General features: G+C 41.5%; 2 protein-coding genes across 10 annotated transcripts in view; both read left to right on the top strand.

Annotated features, from left to right (window-relative positions):
* The window catches only part of msh3 (mutS homolog 3 (E. coli)), a 135493-nt gene extending 123516 nt beyond the window's left edge, over positions 1-11977 (top strand). For 2 of the 4 annotated variants that reach the window (XM_084694861.1, XM_084694862.1), the window contains exons 21-24: positions 837-1023; positions 6520-6646; positions 8434-8602; positions 11651-11977. In XM_084694861.1, coding sequence (XP_084550987.1) covers positions 837-1023; positions 6520-6646; positions 8434-8602; positions 11651-11729 — 562 coding nt within the window. In that variant the 3' untranslated portion in view covers positions 11730-11977. Of the gene's footprint in view, positions 1-836; positions 1024-6519; positions 6647-7008; positions 7095-8433; positions 8603-11650 lie in introns of all 4 variants that reach the window. The other 2 variants (XR_014751033.1, XM_084694863.1) reach the window with 2 other exon arrangements.
* Positions 11978-13025: 1048 nt separating this feature from the next.
* rasgrf2b (Ras protein-specific guanine nucleotide-releasing factor 2b) overlaps positions 13026-17685 on the top strand; it is a 106754-nt gene continuing 102094 nt past the window's right edge. For all 6 annotated transcript variants that reach the window (XM_084694733.1, XM_084694728.1, XM_084694732.1 and 3 more), the window contains exons 1-2: positions 13026-13301; positions 17238-17344. In XM_084694733.1, coding sequence (XP_084550859.1) covers positions 13026-13301; positions 17238-17344 — 383 coding nt within the window. The remainder of the gene's footprint in view (positions 13302-17237; positions 17345-17685) is intronic.

The raw sequence follows: 17685 nt of genomic DNA, 5'->3' as shown, positions 1-17685 counted from the left end.
CACCATCTCAGAAGATAACAGAAAACCATCCCATGAGATACAGGATGGGAAGACCCCTCGAAAATCCCAGGAATTTGAGATAGAAAAGATTATCCCTGGACAAGCAGAAAGAGAAGACCATACCAGGAGATACAGGACAAGAACACGAGAAGATAAAGGAATTGAAGACCAACCCAGGATATACTGGATGGGAAGACCATCCTAGGAGTTAAAGATAAAGAAGATTATCCCTTGACAAGCAGGAAGAGAAGACCAGGAGATACAGGAAGGGAAGACCATCCCAGGAGATACAGGAAGGGAATAAATAACTGAATGATGAACAGGGAAACACCTGGTTATCCTCTTATTTATCCCCAGTTGTATTTGTCCCCCAAATCAAACACACACACACACTAACTAACTGAAGAGATGCACAGGCACACCGCTCAACTATATGGAGAGCTGTAACCATGGTTACATGAATTTTAGTGTCTCATTGGGCAGTCTCACGAAAAGAACATGTTCAGCATAGATGATGTGGACTGATGTAGCTTTCAAATAAACATAAGGGGACGATTAACCTGTTGTTGTGTGCATGTACATTTGTATGCACGTGTGTGTTTGTGAATGGCATACTTTCATACATACATACACACATACATACACACACACACCTACCTCTGGAACAGAAAGCCTGGCAGTCGTGTGAGTTATATTTTTAGAAACAGGCAGAATGGAGCTGTACACTTCTCTCTTGAGTTCTCCACAACTTCATGGCTCCACTCACATGTACACCCGATTGGCCCATTTGTTGTGTTCTGCCTTATCCTTGTGTTGCACTCTGTTGTTATTTGTAGGATGGGGGCGTCAGACAACATCTACAAGGGGCGGAGCACGTTCATGGAGGAGCTGACGGAAGTATCGGATATCATCTCCCGGGCAACCGAGCGCTCATTGGTCATTTTGGATGAGCTGGGGCGGGGCACCAGCACCCATGACGGCATTTCCATCGCCCACGCCACACTGGAGCACCTCATCAGAGACGTGAGTCTGTCTTTCTGCCTGCCTGCCTGCCTGCCTGCCTGCCTGCCTGCCTGCCTGCCTGCCTGCCTGCCTGCCTGCCTGCCTGCCTGCCTGTTTGTCTGTCTGTCTGTCTGTCTGTCTGTCTGTCTGTCTGTCTGTCTGTCCTTTACTGTGTGTGTGTGTGTGTGTGTGTGTGAGTGTGTATGTTAGAGATAGAGTATGAGGATTGGGAGGTTTGGAGGGAGTCAGAGGATGGGGTGGGAAAGAGAGAGAGTGAAGGGGATGTGTGAAATAGAGAGAAAGAAAAAGAGTGAGGTAGAGCTTGTACTTACCTCCAGGGTTATGGTTTCACTGAAAGATCACATTCAAATCCCTGTAGGCACCCCCCCCCTCACACATACACACTGTGTAGCTGAGTCAACAGCCCCAATGGGGGTTTGATGTCAACAGCTCGCTAAATCTACAAGTTATGGCATCCAATAAAAAGGTGGGTGGGTGTTGGTATATGTTTGTGTGTGTGCTTAAGTGTATGTGAGAGAAAGTGTGTGTGAGGGATCAGGGGAGAGAATTGGTAAGAGAATTGATCTGCAATGCACATGTTGTTGGTTGAAGTGTGTGTATGTCTGCTGTATTGACCAGTAGTGTAATTATATATATGACCTGTCTCATTTGGGTCTTGTTAAACAGACTTGTTTAGACTAATGATAGATAATAAGCCGCATTAGAGGAGAGGAGGGAAGGAGTGTAGGATTGGTCCTGGAGTCAGCCATGTGTGTGTTTGTGTTATCATCCCATATATGTTTTTGGACTGGCACAGGCAGAGCTCCACTGGGTGTTGCTTGTCGCTGCATGTCTCCTTGGTGACAGAGCAGAAGTGTGCGTGTGTTTGTGACAGAAAATGACAAAAAAAGTATTTGGTAAAAAAGAGAAATGCATGTGGTTGTCTGTTTGTGTATACTTGTGGGTGTGCTGGTTGTGTCTGGTGTCTAAGGTATTTTTTCCCTTAAGGTTACTGCTCAGGGTTGAATGTATTTATCAGCGCTCAGCCCTCGTAGTTCCCCGGGGGGACAGTGTTTATTGGTGCACATGGGGGGACCTTGTTTTGAAGATTCTGCCGTGTGGATTAATGGACCAACAGGTGTTCCTCCGGCAGAACATCAAATACAGGCAGAGGGACAGGGTTCTTCTGTAATTATGTTTTGATAACTGCCTTCTGGGAATGGTTTCAAAAAGACATTGGAACATTGAAGTGGGATTTTCTTACATTCAGCCACAAAAGGTGGAGCGTTGGGCAATGGACACTGATGTTTTGTAGTTAGACCTGGTTTACAAATTATGTTTATCCCAAATATGTTTGATGGTGTGTAGGTTAGGAATTTGTGCAGGCTGGTCAAGTTTTTCCACACAAAACATTTCTTTATTGATTAATTCACACATGGACCAAACTAGACACATGAGAACCCAACTGCAACAAATTAAACTAAAAACCTCAAAGACACTTAACCAGACACAGATGCAGGTAATTACACAGACACAAGGAGAACACACAAGGAAACATAATGTACAAGGAAAAACCATAAGAACTCAAACTGGGGTACGTCTATGGGTGTGACACCGATCATCTGAGAATCTGAATATTTAGATGAACTTTTTACATATGCGAAAAATAACTGCGTATGTAAGCCTTTTCTGTCTTCATTGTGTAACCAACTTCAAGGCATGTACACGTCTGGCCCTCTAGGTTTGTATGAGCTGAGTATAGCAATTACCAGATGACACAGAAAATTTTAAATTAATGTAATCTTCAGTTTGAGCAATATTACAAGAGTGCACAATACAACCTATGGGCCCAAATAAGTAATAAAATAAGTCCTTTTAGAAAATGTTCTTTCCGGAAAGTGTTGCTTTGCAATGTCGATCGATGTTCAAGTCAGTAAGTCAGGGAAAATAGTCAGAAGTCAGGAAATGTATCCAATGTAGGCTTTTGTTGGTGTCGGTCAGTGGGACTGACACAATCCTACCCAGGATCTGTTGAATGGGTGGTAGAGGCTCAGAATTCGACTGGGAGGCTCGCCATCAATGTGTCAGGGCGTGAGGTGGGATTGTACCCAAATGCAGGGGAGTCGGCAGGCGTTGTGAACAAAACGGGTTTAATACTCAAAACGGGAAACAGACAGGGTACACACAGGGACAAAGGGTAATGCTAAGACGAAGACTGGACACAAAACGGGAACCAAAATACACAGAACCAAACAAGACACAGGTGGACACAATGAAACTAACGAGAACTCAACGAGACACAGGTGAAGACAATGAGACAGGGAAACATGAGGGCAGGGCAAAACCAAAAACCAGGGGGGCACGGCTATGGCCGTGACACAATGGATCATCTCAGCATAGTTTTTCCACGTAATCAAAAAAAGACCTGGGGTCTCATTTATAAAGCTTGCGTACGCACAAAACGGGGCTGAAAATGTGCCTACGCCACTTTCCACTCAAAGGTTGTGATTTATAAAATACAAACTTGACGGGAGAATGTGCGGTCCTCCACGCAAGCTCTGACCCTCCCGTAAGCCTATGCACATTTTGAAAACTGTTGGAATTGGCGACGCAGATGACCGTACTGTAGTCAGACTGCAGAAACTGAATGTGGGAAGAACATACTCGTAATATTTATATATTTTGTTTTCCTCACACACGTTTTTTTCATTCAATTTCATGATTATCATGAAGATTACATCCAGCAGTGTTACTTGCGCTTGCACTGAGTGAATCTTGTTCCATAAACACCTTGTACAATCCAACTCAAATTTTAAATAAAATTCAGCGCTTCCTCACCATCAGATTGTCCACTACGGGAGATCAGGAGGGGGAGATTCCCCGACTGCATGGAATACAGGATAACATCACATATCCTACCTTTAGATAACTGCAGAACACAGTGTATAACTAAATATATTTATTTAATACTGTGCAAATATCCTCATATGTCAAAAACTGGAAATATAGTCGTCAAGCTCCCGTGCAATCGCTACACTCTATGTCCCCGTTATCAGTCCAGACTTTAATAGATTACTGTTCATAACAAAACGCTTTTGTTTTAAAATTGTATCTCGACTCGCAGTATCACTGCCACAGTTGACTCCACTCGCACAGTTTTTTTTTAAATTGGTGATCTACCGGCCACCACATTTTCTGAGTTTTTGGGCTCCACCAATAGGCTAACAGTGTCTGAGAAGTTGTCATGCACTATGATTCACCGTAAAGAACAATCGTATGCCAGGGTCATGATGAGATACTAGATTAGCATTCATGAGGTGCTTTGCATTGACTATGTATGGTTAAAAATGGGCGTGTTCAGGGCGGGGTACAATGCTGATTCACGTACGCACACTTGTGGGTAATCTGTTATTTATAAAGGGAACATTGCGTACAGATGTGCGTACGCACGGTTTTATAAATCTGAATTTTTGTGTCTGACACCATTTTAGGCTTTTGGGCGTACGTACACTTTTAGTAAGAATCCTACGCACAGTTTTATAAATGAGACCCCTGACCTGTATTTGCAAAACAGGTGTTATAGTACAGATTCCTATATGCAATTGCAATTAGGCTCGCTAGAATTATTAAAGATTCATATAAAGGTGTGTTACAACATAAATGTATCTTCTCAAATTGAAAAATAACTAAACATAGTTAACAACAGATAACTACAGTTACTTCCTAAATAAATGTCTCATTTAGCTAAATATATCATTTTAACCCATAGTGATTTAAATAAAATGTAAATGTAAACACATTTTTACCAATGCATTCACGTATTTATAAAAAACGCATTAACTGGTACAGTATAATGCATAACCCATATTTTCTTATCTGCAATGTCTCACTTTGTAACCCTTTTTAACATTTGCAATTTTAGATTGCAAATAAAATAAATGAAATATATTGTTTTAAATAACCAAATTCACAGCTTTGCTGGTTTTACCAATTTTAAATAACTTAAAAGTAATATTTTTCCTTCAAATGCTTATAACTTTGACCCACAGTCACGTTTAGCGAAGAGTGTGATTGTTTTTTTTTTTTACAGTGTATCCATATTGCAATTATTTTGATCACCATTTATTTTCTACTCAACAGTCAAATAATGTAATGACATACATCCTTGCACAATAAACATAAAATGTGCAAAATACCCGAATAATTTACTAGCACGACCACAAGGGCATCTCAATACATACAGTCAATGAGAACATTGCTAGCTTACCAAGAAGGATTAAATCAGTAGTGATTAAAGGAAACATTTGTGCTTCTTCAATTGTACTTTTTTTCTCTCACTTTTTCAATTGACACGTGCGAGTAGAAGCAGTGCTCCATGCGTCAATGAGCAAGGTGAAGCTATCTGCATTCAGTTTTTCAAAATAAAACCATTAATATATAAATATAAATAAAACAATATTTAACATAAATAAAATACAATTTCACTTTTTAACCAGACGGGTTACAATTGCAAGCTGAAACTAAGGAGGATACTAATTTGGAATGAGATATCCATTAAGCTCACATAGGTGTCATGGTCAGGTGTCCACGTACTTTTGGTCATATAGTGCTCTCTCCCATTGTATCTAACACCCTGCACTGTTCTCTTCCTCCTCCTTTTCTTCCCTCTACTCTTGCTCCTTTTTCCCCTCCTCTTCCTTCTTTGCCTTCTTCTCTTCCTCCTTCTTACTCTTTCTACTCCTTCCTTTTCCTCCTCCCCTTTTTCCTCCTGCTTTTCTTCTTTATCGGTACCTGTCTACTAACATTCAGTAGTTGTCATAGCTACAGCCCATCCTAAAGAAGTACCTGTGAAGTGTTTAGGAGGCGGATGGTTTGAATAGACCATTGTAGAACAGACAGCCTTGATGGAGGGGGGCTAAGACAGAACTGGTTGCCATGGTGAAATCTTCTGCTCTTCCCCAAGGAGAGGAAAGTAGATAGAGCTTATACTGTTACCCCAGGAATTGCCCTACCCCTTCCCTGGAGTTACCCTACCCTGTCTTTGGAGCTCTCCTACCTTTACCCCTTCCCTGGAGTTACCCTTCCCTATCCTTAGAGCCCTACTACCTTTACCCTGTCCCTGCAGTTACCCTACATTGTCCTTAGAGCTCTCCTACCTTTACCTTGTCCCGGGAGTTATTTACCCCACCGTCCCTGGTGTTAACCTAGAGCTACACAAGTGTTGTGTTGAGCCACACACACACATTCGCACAGAGACTGCTCTCATCCTTCTGATTTATATGTGCTGATAAGTGGTAGTGGTGAAGATGGGTGGTAATGAGAGAAAGAAGGGAAGACTGATAGATAGTGGGGAGGGAGGGTATGTCTGTCTGTGGTGGAGTTATGTGGTGAAGAGCTGCTCATAATGTCTGGTTCCTGGGATTCACATGCATTGAACACACACACACACGTGCGCACACATACATACACACACCTGTTCAATCCAGTTAATCTCTGCCTCATCTCTCTCTCTTTCAGACAAAGTGCTTCACTCTCTTTGTGACCCACTACCCTCCCCTGTGTGAGCTGGAGAACCTGTACCCTCAATATGTAGCCAACTACCACATGGACTTCTTCATTAATGAATTTTCTGGCACCTCCCAAGGTGTGTGTGTGGGGGGGGTGTCTTGAGAAATTATCTCAAGAACAGTAACACAAGGAAACTGTGGGGAAATTGTCTTTGTCCTCTCAAGATCAAGTGCTATTTATGGTTTTTTTAAGGGGTTTAGGGTATAACCTTTTGGGGGTTAGAAAAGGGCACCCTCTCATTATTTCTACAAAATGAAGTTACATATTGTAGCACATCATTTACTTACTTACAGGTGTATTTATTTCAATACTCATAGTCATGCAGATGCTTCATACAATATTTCATGTCATATGTTTCATATGTCTACACGATCATAATTTATGATTTAAGACGAATGTCTTTAACATTCACTATTTCTACATTTATTACATGGACAGGCAACAACAAAGAAAACACATTGTGCATGTTGACCCTAACGCTTACGGGATATTTGGAACTTGGAAAAGTTTTAATGTTAAATAAGGTAAATAACCTAAAGAGGTAGGGAAGGGCTTGTGTGGTGTCACAGATTGGATTCGAACTGAAACGCAGTTGTCAGGCATTGCAACTAGCATTTAATTGAGAATCAATGTCATGGATGAAATTGTAAAACAAAAATTTGAAAAAGAAATACAAAAAAAAAGTTTGGACAAAAGGGTACTTTTTTAGTCAGAGGGCAGGTTCTTGAAAACTACCTGGGGTCTATCTGTGCACGTCAATATGCTAGAATTACAGTTAACGTTAAAATTACAACAAGGGTTGGGGTTAGGATTTGGGGATTTGGGTTGGGCTGGGAAAATATTTTGAACTAGAGAGGCTACAATTTCTGGGGAAATTGTAGGGTGTGCTTGCTTGCGTCGGTTGCAGATGGGTCCGTCCCCGCAAGTTTTTCCCTTTTAGTGATATTTTCAAGCATTTAGCCTACTCATATTGCATCATTCATTAAGAACCCCCTTTGAAACAAGCTGAACCCCCTATGAAACAAGCTATTGTTACAACGTTGTCACCGGCAGTATTTCAGATAGAATCGTGATTCAAACAGTAGCTTACCATCTGCTAACTGAAAATATGACACATAAGATAAAAGTATTTACGTTTTGGGGGGCATATTTTCAGTTAGGAGACGACAGTTTGAATCACGATTCTATCTGAAATACTGCCAGACAGTGACAACGTTGTTACAGTAGCTTGTTTCAAAGGGGGTTTGCTTGTTTTAAAGGGTGTTCTTAATGAATTATGCAATATGAGTAGGCTAAATGCTTGAAAATATCACTAGAAGGGAAAACTGACCCACCTGCAACCGACACAAGCAAGCACACCCTACAATTTTCCCAGAAATTGTACCCTCTCTAGTTTAATGTGACCTTACTTACTGTACATGCAAGTCTAGATTTGCTTAAATGTACATGTGCTGCTAATACAACAATGACATGATACAATACTCGCTGTGCAACAGCACATCTATGCACGTTGTATCCATGCGTCGTTGCTATTGTGTGCTGACGTTGTGACGTAGGCTAGCCTACCACTTTTTGCCACAAAAATTAATTTTCAGCCTAAACCGTGCAACAGAACGTAAATAAAAATACAAGCAACTCAATCGCTACCAAGATGAAACTTTTGACACCGACATTGTCTATGTAGTCCAAATATTGACGGATCCTTAGAGGGAAATAATAATAATATATATGTAAGAACAATGGTTGTGCTCGCCGAAGGTGTGAGCACACCCAATGATGAACACAGACTGAGCATATGAGCGTACAGGTTTGTGTGTTTCTTTGTGTAATTTGAGAGTCGTAAATTCAGTTTTTGTGTGTCAGATGGAGAGGTCCAGCCAGAATTCATCACCTTCCTCTATCAGTTGACTGAGGGATCTGCTGGGCAGAGCTATGGACTAAATGTCGCCCGATTGGCTGATATCCCAGAACCTTTACTACAAACTGCTGCTCGCAAAGCCCACGAACTGGAGAACATTGTCAAAACCAGGAGGTACACACACTCATGCACATTTGCATGCATACAGACTCATACATTCTAACGCGCCCACACACATTCGCAAACGAATGCACAAATGTTCCTTCTTTTGCTAGCTTTGTTAATGGAATGATCTCACTTTGTGTGGCCAGCGTCATGCTAATGGCTAACAGCACCGTGACACAGAGGGCCCTATCTTGCACCCAGCGCAATTGACTTAGTCAACGATGCAAGTGTCATTCCTAGTTTGCACTCGACGCAAAGCCGACTTTTCCCTCCACAGACGCACATCGAAATGACTTTGCGCTCCCGTGGGCGGTTCAGCGAAAAAGGAGCCGTGTTCGGGCGCAAACGTTCCCTGGTGCTATCTTGCAGTTTCCGAAAAACAATTCCGCTACTGACCAGGAAAAACTTAGTGTAAAGTCAATGGTGCATTATTTAGATGCTATTTTAAGGGCGCCAACTTGGTCCGTGCGCACTGCTGGCGAGGCCAGGGTCTTCTTTCTGCGAAGCTACGTTACATTGTTTGATTTATGGCGTGTTACATTTCTTCAATGTTTATAAAAAGATTTTCATAAGAAATTTCTATGTATGTGAACTTTATTTGTAACAACTGTGGCAATTTCCTTCCATGACTGTTTAACCGAAGCTTATTTGGTTAGGTTTCTTCTCCCATGCCCATCAGAATCAGAATTAGGTTTAGTCGCCTTGAAGCTTATGTTACACAAATACGCGATTTACTGTGGCAGGAAGGTGCAAACAATAAACGGGTATAAATTAAGTACAACAGTTAAACTGCTAAGAACTGAACAATTTAAAAATAGGCTATAACAATTGAAAAAATAAAATATATGTAAAAATAAGAATAATAATTTGAATGAACAGCATGAGCGGGCAATTTAGTGCAATGAGAAAACTGCTCTGCCTTTCCCATACAATGTCATTTCTCTATCTTTTACGGCTCTGACGAGAACGTCGGTCTCCTCCTGTGAACCGCTCCTGGCGTGCGCCTGGCAAATCCGCCGTTATAATAGCATTCCCCATGGAACAAGCGCTGCTCTTAAAGGGAATGTGAGATGATGTTTTGATTGGTTTATTGCACGTTACGCCCAAACCACACCCATTAGTAATGTAGCTACTTCAGACCAACCCTTTTTAGATTTGCGCCAGGCGCAAAGTCATTTATCCCGCCGGCAAAATAACAACCAAGCTGAAGTCACGCCCACAAAGTTACTTGCGCTTTGCGTTTTGATACTTGCGTTTCAGATCGTCAAAATAGGGGGGGAGAGACTCTTTGTTTTAATGTCATGCTAACTGCTAACAGCACAGAGACAGAGGTACTGTAGAGTTTTGTAATCTGTAGTTGAACACCAGCTGAATGAGAAAAAGTGGAGAGAAGTGTGTGAAAGAGAGGAGTGTAGACAACCCAACACCTCCAGTATATTTGTAGATCAGCATTTAGAGCCTTAGCGCTGTAACAGAGCTTACGTGTGTCTGAATGAACACATACACTCATGTTCACACAGACATACACTTGTCCCTGTCTGTCCAAGCTTAATCCTCTCCAAATTAAGTGTTTGTAAAGAGGTGTGAGGGGGAATACTGATCAATATGAGTCACAGAGGTCAGTTACTTTCTCCCTTCTTTACCTCTTTATGTGACTGTTGTGTAATTGTAGCCAATGCATGCTATTTTAATTGATACACGAGGCTCAAACAGCCAATACAATTTTGATGAGTACATATCCGCAGACATGGAGGACACCCGTGCGACCAGGTTCTAGGTGTGTCCCTCAAAGTAACAATTATTTAAACAAGCTTTTAGTGTAGTCCTTGTCCTTGTAGTGCTTTTCAACACCCTTACACATTGTCATCTCAAACAGGCCAAAAGTCACAGTTTTTCAGACGCAATCAAATGGTTTACTGTTTTTGTCTTGTGGTCTCTTTATTACAAGTTAAACACATCCGCTGAAACAGTGGTCTCCTTTGTGTCATCAGATAATCACATAAGCAACAACAAGTTAACAGCCTTGAAGACTTGAAGTATTGGCACTGACATACATTTTGTGTTTGCAAAGTTTGCTGCTTCAGTTGTTATGGTGTTGATTTACTCGATTATTGTGCAGAGTGATCAGATGTATTTTAAATAACAGCTTCATTGGCCCAAAAAATCTACAAAAACCCACATTTCACCGTTTTTTGGGGCCTGGCATAAAATTACTAGCTAACATAATTTAATTGATGATGATAATGATATTCAAGTTATATCATTAGCACATAGGAAAGTGTGTCTATCATTCTAACTGGATTATTAGAGCATATTGATTGCTATAAAAGGTAGGACTCTATCCATGTATTTAATGTTCTTGCCAATGAAAGCTTTTAAAATACAAAATACGCATGATTGTTTTCCAATATACCATGGAAATGTGAAAAAATTATCTACAAATACTGAACCAGCAAATTTAGCCAAACACAATACTTTTGGCCACGACTGTAGACGCAATCAAAGGACTTAATTGTAATGACTGTAATCTGTCCTCAGAGTGATGATATATAAATCATGACATATCTATCAGCCACCACAGTCACTCAACTACCCCCATCCAATCTTTCACTCCATTTCCCTCTCTTCACGTTCATGCAGTATGCATTATTGGCATAAATCTTTTTGCTAAACAATTTTGCCAAAGCGATCCACAATGATAGGACAACACACTTAATCATCTTCAACCATAGTTTGATGATTGCTGATTTACCAAACATCCCGCCCAAAATGATTCCCTCCCAAAATGTTGCAATTTATAAAGTCTTCCAATGCGCCCACAAGTGTCTAGATTTAATCGTTGGTACCCACTCGCTTGGGCTACATAGCTATAACACCAAAATGAAACATCCATACAATATAATAATACAAAACTAACTTTTTTGAAAGGTTAAATGTTTGTGTGTGTGTAATTACAAAATAAAATGCTTAGTTGAAGAATAGTTTCAATAGGCTTGTCAGTTACACATGTTTAATCTCTCTCTCCCCACCTCTTTTGCTCTCTCTTTCTCTTTCTAGGAGGACTAAGAAGCTTTTATCAGTGTTGAGCATCAGAGACAGAAAATCTCTTTTGGAATGGATGCAGTCAAACCCCTGATTACACACATATGTTCTCATACCCATATACATCCTTAACTAACTAACTACTTAACTAATGAAGTGAGACCTACAGTATTTGCTGCAGGGATGACTCTGCTGGCATTCTGGGACAAAAGGATTCACTGGAGGCCATCACAACTAACCTTTACTCTACAATTAACCTTTCCACTTTATTACTGTTGTACTGTAACTCTGTTCAATACAATTGCTTTCTTGATTAAATAAATACAAATACCATATTTGAAACTGTAATTGTGTTTTAGTACATTGTACGAGCACATATTTAGAATAATTATTACTAGTGCACTGCCTTTGATGCCTGTGCCTGTGATGCAGCCAGTGATAAAGATGTCAGCACATGGGTAAAAACGTTTCACAGTTTGGATAGAGATGTTACTGCGCATCCACATTGATTATTAGTCAACATAACACAATTCCCTGATCTAGACTGAAAATTAAATATCCACTTTATAGGCCTATTTCATCCATATGATCAGGTAGCGATTGACTGATTTTTGTCGCAGGTTATTTTCACATTTTGAGTGTTAAAGTTTATTTTGCATGTGGTATACTTATGAGAAATAGTTTTACACTTGGGAAGTGTAACTTTCTTGTTAAAATTAAGCTTAGCGCAAGTTAAGTCAGGCAAGACCGAACTCTGCACGCTCGGGCCCCACACGTCTCCTCCCTCCCTCCCTCTCCCTCTCCCTCTCCCTCTCCCTCTCCCTCTCCCTCTCCCCCTCCCCCTCCCCCTCCCCCTCCCCCTCTCTCTCTCTCTCTCTCTCTCTCTCTCTCTCTCTCTCTCTCTCTCTCTCTCTCTCTCTCTCTCTCTCTCTCTATACATACACACACGCACTAGCCCCTTATACTAGAGAGAGACTCCGCCTCTAATTCCGCCAAGTCCAGCGTCGCCCTGCCCAGTTTCACAGAGATCTGAGAACATCAGAGAGAAAGAGAGATGCTGCGTCTTTAACTGGTGTCAAAACCTATTACTGCTGATCTCGCTGGTATTTCGGTCACAACATAAGGTCGACCCCGGGGTATGTGAGCGAGTCTTCCTTTATTTCTGTAGAATCAATTTTATACTATATGTCACTCTTTCAAAAGTAGTGTTTATGTAAACATGGAAAGAAGTTGACTTGATTCAGATTGTGATACCTTGTTTTGAACTGCTGAACCTTCTGCGTGCGCTGAAAATGGAACGCTGACATGCCTCATGCCAGATTTTGGCTCCCGGTAAAGTATCTAATCCAGGTTTTTCTAAACCGTTGACAGGAGAAACCTTGGCTATAACATGCAGAAGAGTGTCCGTTACAACGAGGGTCACGCGCTGTTCCTCTCAGTGGTAGCGCGTAAGGAAGGGACCAAGCGCGGTTATCTGAGCAAGAAGACTACGGAGAACAGCCGCTGGCACGATAAGTTCTTTGCACTGTACCAGAACGTACTGTTTTACTTTGAGAACGAACAAAGCGCGCGACCTTCAGGGATTTACTTGTTGGAAGGATGCACCTGCGAGCGTGTGCCCGCGCCCAAAGTCTCCACAGCGGGGAAGGAGCCCCTGGATAAACAGGTGAGAGAAAGAGACTGAGAGAATTACGCAAGGTTAGTTCTGTCGCCAACCGTCTCTGGAAGAGGGGACCCCTCATCGAATTGCTCCTCCCTAGGTTTCTATTTTTTTTTTTCTCAATTACTTTTCCTGGGAGTTTTTCCTTGTCTTCCTTGATGGTTTAGGTTGGCTGAGAGGTAGTTCTATGGGCAAAATATGACATTGCTTGTAAAAAAAAATACAAATACATTTTTATTTATTGATTGATTCTGAATATCTGTACAGCATTTAAAGAAACGGGTACCAGTGGAATCTGGAGGGTAAGGGTGTTCTGTCTCTTCCCACTTTACGGGGCGTGGAATGGAACGTCCTCGGGGTGTTTTCGTGCATGATCGCTTTCAGTCAATTTTTCTTTCAAATACTTTGCAACAGCGTGTGTGCATGCGTGTGTTTTTTTTGTGAGAAAGAGAAAGATTCTAGCCCCTGCAGAACATGTTGAATGAACCTGTTGAATGAGCGCCGTCTCATTGCAACGTTTAAGAGGAACCTATAGGTTCATATGACATCAGTGGCTGTGGTGGCTACACGGAAGCACTGGTGTATTGTTCCTCCGGTTCTGGTCGAGAGATTTGAACCTATATGCATTAATTGGTGTAGTCTGGACAGGTCTGTTCGAACTGCCAACATTCACCCCACACAAATTCTTCTTGAACCACCCACAATATGTATGTGTGTTCTGTTGGTCTGTGTGTAATGTGTTTGTGGGCCTGTGTATGTTCCGTGAACAACTATTTGTAAAGCTCTATGTCTGTGTTCTGTAGACCTGTGTGTATGATCTAAAGTCTTCTGTGTGTGTAAGTTAATTTTCCAGTTCTAATTGCCCCTTCTCAGGCAAGCAATGGTCAAAGAGGAAAAGATTATGTGAGATGTGCTTGGTCACTGTCTCTTCCTCTCTTCAATTTTTCTCTCGCTTTTTCTTTTACTGTCTCCCTCTCCTCTCTTGTATTGTCTCCCTTCTTCTCTATCTCCCTCTCTTACTCTGTATTTCATTCTCTTTTACTGTCTCTTCCTCTTGCCCCCTATTTCTTTTATCTCTGTCTTTTCTCTCTCCCTCTGTATCTGTCTGCCCCCTGTTTCTTCAGCTGTGTTGTTTAATTAGGGTTATTTGATTTTTTGTCTCTGTGCTCTCAGCAGCCATGTGTTACTATGCAAGTAAATGTACACACATCCAACACACACCAGCACCCACACAGCAAATTCACAACAGTCATAATTCTAGTATTTGGCCATTTTAGAGTGAAGTGTTCAGGTTCTGGTGTTAGGGTTAGGTAATAATACATGGACACACACACTAGCACACACACCTGCACCTATAAACACACAGAGGGTCAAACAGCACAGCAACACTGGAGCACGTCGGATTGTGTTTATGGGAGTGTGTTATACAATGAAATATAAATCAAGCAGAATATAAGAGTTCTAGATGTGGCTTGGAAGGTGCATACGGTATAAACAATATTACTGGGAGACCCAGAGTATGTGCTTGACTAAGAGGTGTGAGGAGCACTAATCTTTTGTTCCTCTCTCGACTCTCTCCCTCTCTCTGTTGCACTGTCATCTCTGCACTGTGCAGCGTTCTAAACCCTTAGCCACACAATAAACATGCACACACCTACACAAATACACCCATCCACACATATGTGCAGACACAAACACACATTCCCACACATACTGGCTAACACGCACACATTCAGAGTTGCAAACATGGACACTAACAAAACAATACATATAAATAAAACAGACAAATAATAGCATGCACACGCTCAAATGTTCAACTAAGCCTTGAAAATGTATGGAGAGATAGTTCTGAGGATGTTCATCACACTAGTCTAAATGGTCATTTCTAAAGACTGTCTTAGGGCTCAAATAAATAAGGATGTGCATTTGTGTGTGTGTTTGTTGTGTGGGTCTATCCACATTGATGACAATCTGTATAGATGCACATACAAACACACACACAGCTGATGCAACACCATGGTCGCTGTGGAAACCATCCAGGACAGGTTGAGAGCTCTCCACCCTCAGATGCAGGGCTGCTGTCTGGTGGAGTCAATGCGGGTGTGTGTGTGTGTGTGTGTCTGTCTCCAGCTGTTCTGGCTCTACCACAATGATAGTCCTGTATGGAGAGAAGAAAGTGGCATGGTGATAGTAGGACGTTGATAGTCCTGTATGGAGAGGTAGGTTGGTTACTAGGTAGCTTGATTACTATGTACTTTGGTTACTGGCTTGGTTACTATGTGCATTGGTTACAATGTAAGTTGGTGACTAGGTAGATTGGTTAATAGGTAGCTTGGTGAGTAGGTATCTGGGGGTCAGACGGCTGAGCGGTTAGGCAGTCGGATTATTAATCAGAAGGTTGTTGGTTCGATTCCCAGCTGTGCCAAATGATGTGTCCTTGGGCTAGGCACTTCACCTTACTTGCCTCGGGGAGAATGTCCCTGTACTTACTCCACCTCGCCTTTCTCTCTCACACACATACACACACACATTCACAGATTTGTTAATTGTAATTTGGGAACAGCTGAGAAAAGCAATGTTCTGTGAATACAATAACTGCTGGGGGTTTATATAGACTTGTTACACTCTCACACACTCACTCACACACTCACAGACACATGTGGCAACTAATGAGCATAGTAATAATATCATTAAAACTGATTATTTGGCACAACTCCTGACCTTGCATTCAGTACTAGTGCAACTGGACAGCACCTGCACAATAGTAGCGCCAATTGGTAATCCCTATAAAGGGGCATCCCTGCAGCAAAGTTAAACATCAGAGCAATTAAAAGCCAACATAAACTTTATGAACTTGATTAAGTTATTTTCTGTATGAGCCAAGACGAACAGCAAATAAACCAAATAAACCGAGAAATAGTATTCAGTTTTCTCTCTTTGAAATACACAAGAAAAAACACATTGACACAGCTGGGAAGTATTATTTGTTGTACAGTTTGATCTCCACTTGTTTGCTAATTATGTGTCTCCACCCAATCTGTGTGTTATATTACCTATTTGAGCCCCTGGCTCCACACACACTTGCACAACTGGTTCTCTGTTGTATTTTATTTGTAATGGTAATGACCCTGCAGGTGTCAGTCACACAGAACAAAATAAGGAGAGGAGGAGAGAGAAGAGAACAAGAAAGGAGAGGATAGGAGGGGACAGGAGAAGAGAATTAGAAATTAAACATGTCCTTCTACCAGAACTGAAAGAGGAAGATGAATAGAGGAGGGAATAGATTGAATAGCTGAAAATACGACAGAACATCTCTGGAGTGCTGGGAGAATATGTTGCCTTGGAAACGTTTTTTTTGTTAGGTAGTGACATGGTTTACAATTGTGCCTACCTTAAAGAAATGTTTTGTAATAACACTTGTCTACATCCCTCTCTTACCCTCTGTCTCTTTCCTTCTGTCTCTCCTTATTTCAATCGCTCTCTCTTTTGCTCAATGTTGCAATATTTCTTTTTCCCTTCTATTTCACTCTCCTCACTTTCTGCCTCCACTCTCTATGTTTTTGAACTCTTTTTTTGTGGATGGGTGTATCAAAAAAATTACACAAATAGATAGATGGATAAATAGAAAGGGTCTGCCTTTTCTATTTAAAGTACAGTGAGAAAGAGGAGAGATGGGAGGTGGAGAGATTGAGATGAAGAGGAGGCCAGTGTGCTTGTCTATGAATAGCAGTGCTCCGGGCCAGAAGCATTTGAATAAAAGCTTCAATCGGTTCACATAATGCTCCTGGTGTGTATGTGTTCTGGTGTGTGTATGTGGGGGGTAGGTACATCAGGGACTATAATTATAGGACATTGGATGAGGAATAGAAGGAAGTGGGTGGGCAAAGCACAGATGCAGAGTGAGTGTTTGTGTGTGTATGCTGACCTGCCCTCTCCCTACAGCATTACTTCCTAATAGTGTTTGGCCACGATGGACAGAAGCCGCTGGAGCTGCGAACAGATGAGGAGAATGCATGTGACAAATGGGTTGAGGCCATACAGCAAGCCAGGTATATGCCTCTCCCATGGTCATTCCTTTTCTTCATCTCCCTCTCTCCCTGTCTTTCCCTCTCCCTTTTCTGCCTCTTTTCCTCCTCTCTCTCTCTTTCCTCCTTTCTCTCCCTCCCTCTGTCCTATAATGCCCTGTTATTTGTCAGATAGATGTTAATGAGTGGACCAATATCCACACGTAGAACAGCATTTTCTTGATGATTTGTGATTAAACACCAGGAGGTAAACGTCTCCAGATTATATTACCTTTGATTTAAAGCAGAATAAACATCTCCTAACATGGTTGGATGATGGTAATCATCTAGTATGGTTAGATGTCTACTGATTCCAGCATCAGCAG

Source organism: Hypomesus nipponensis, chromosome 28 (assembly GCF_054491055.1).
Source record: "Hypomesus nipponensis isolate SF chromosome 28, ASM5449105v1, whole genome shotgun sequence".
NCBI lineage: Eukaryota > Metazoa > Chordata > Actinopteri > Osmeriformes > Osmeridae > Hypomesus > Hypomesus nipponensis.
The sequence above is the reverse complement of the archived record's forward strand: the minus strand, read 5'-3'. Positions and strand labels throughout refer to the sequence as shown.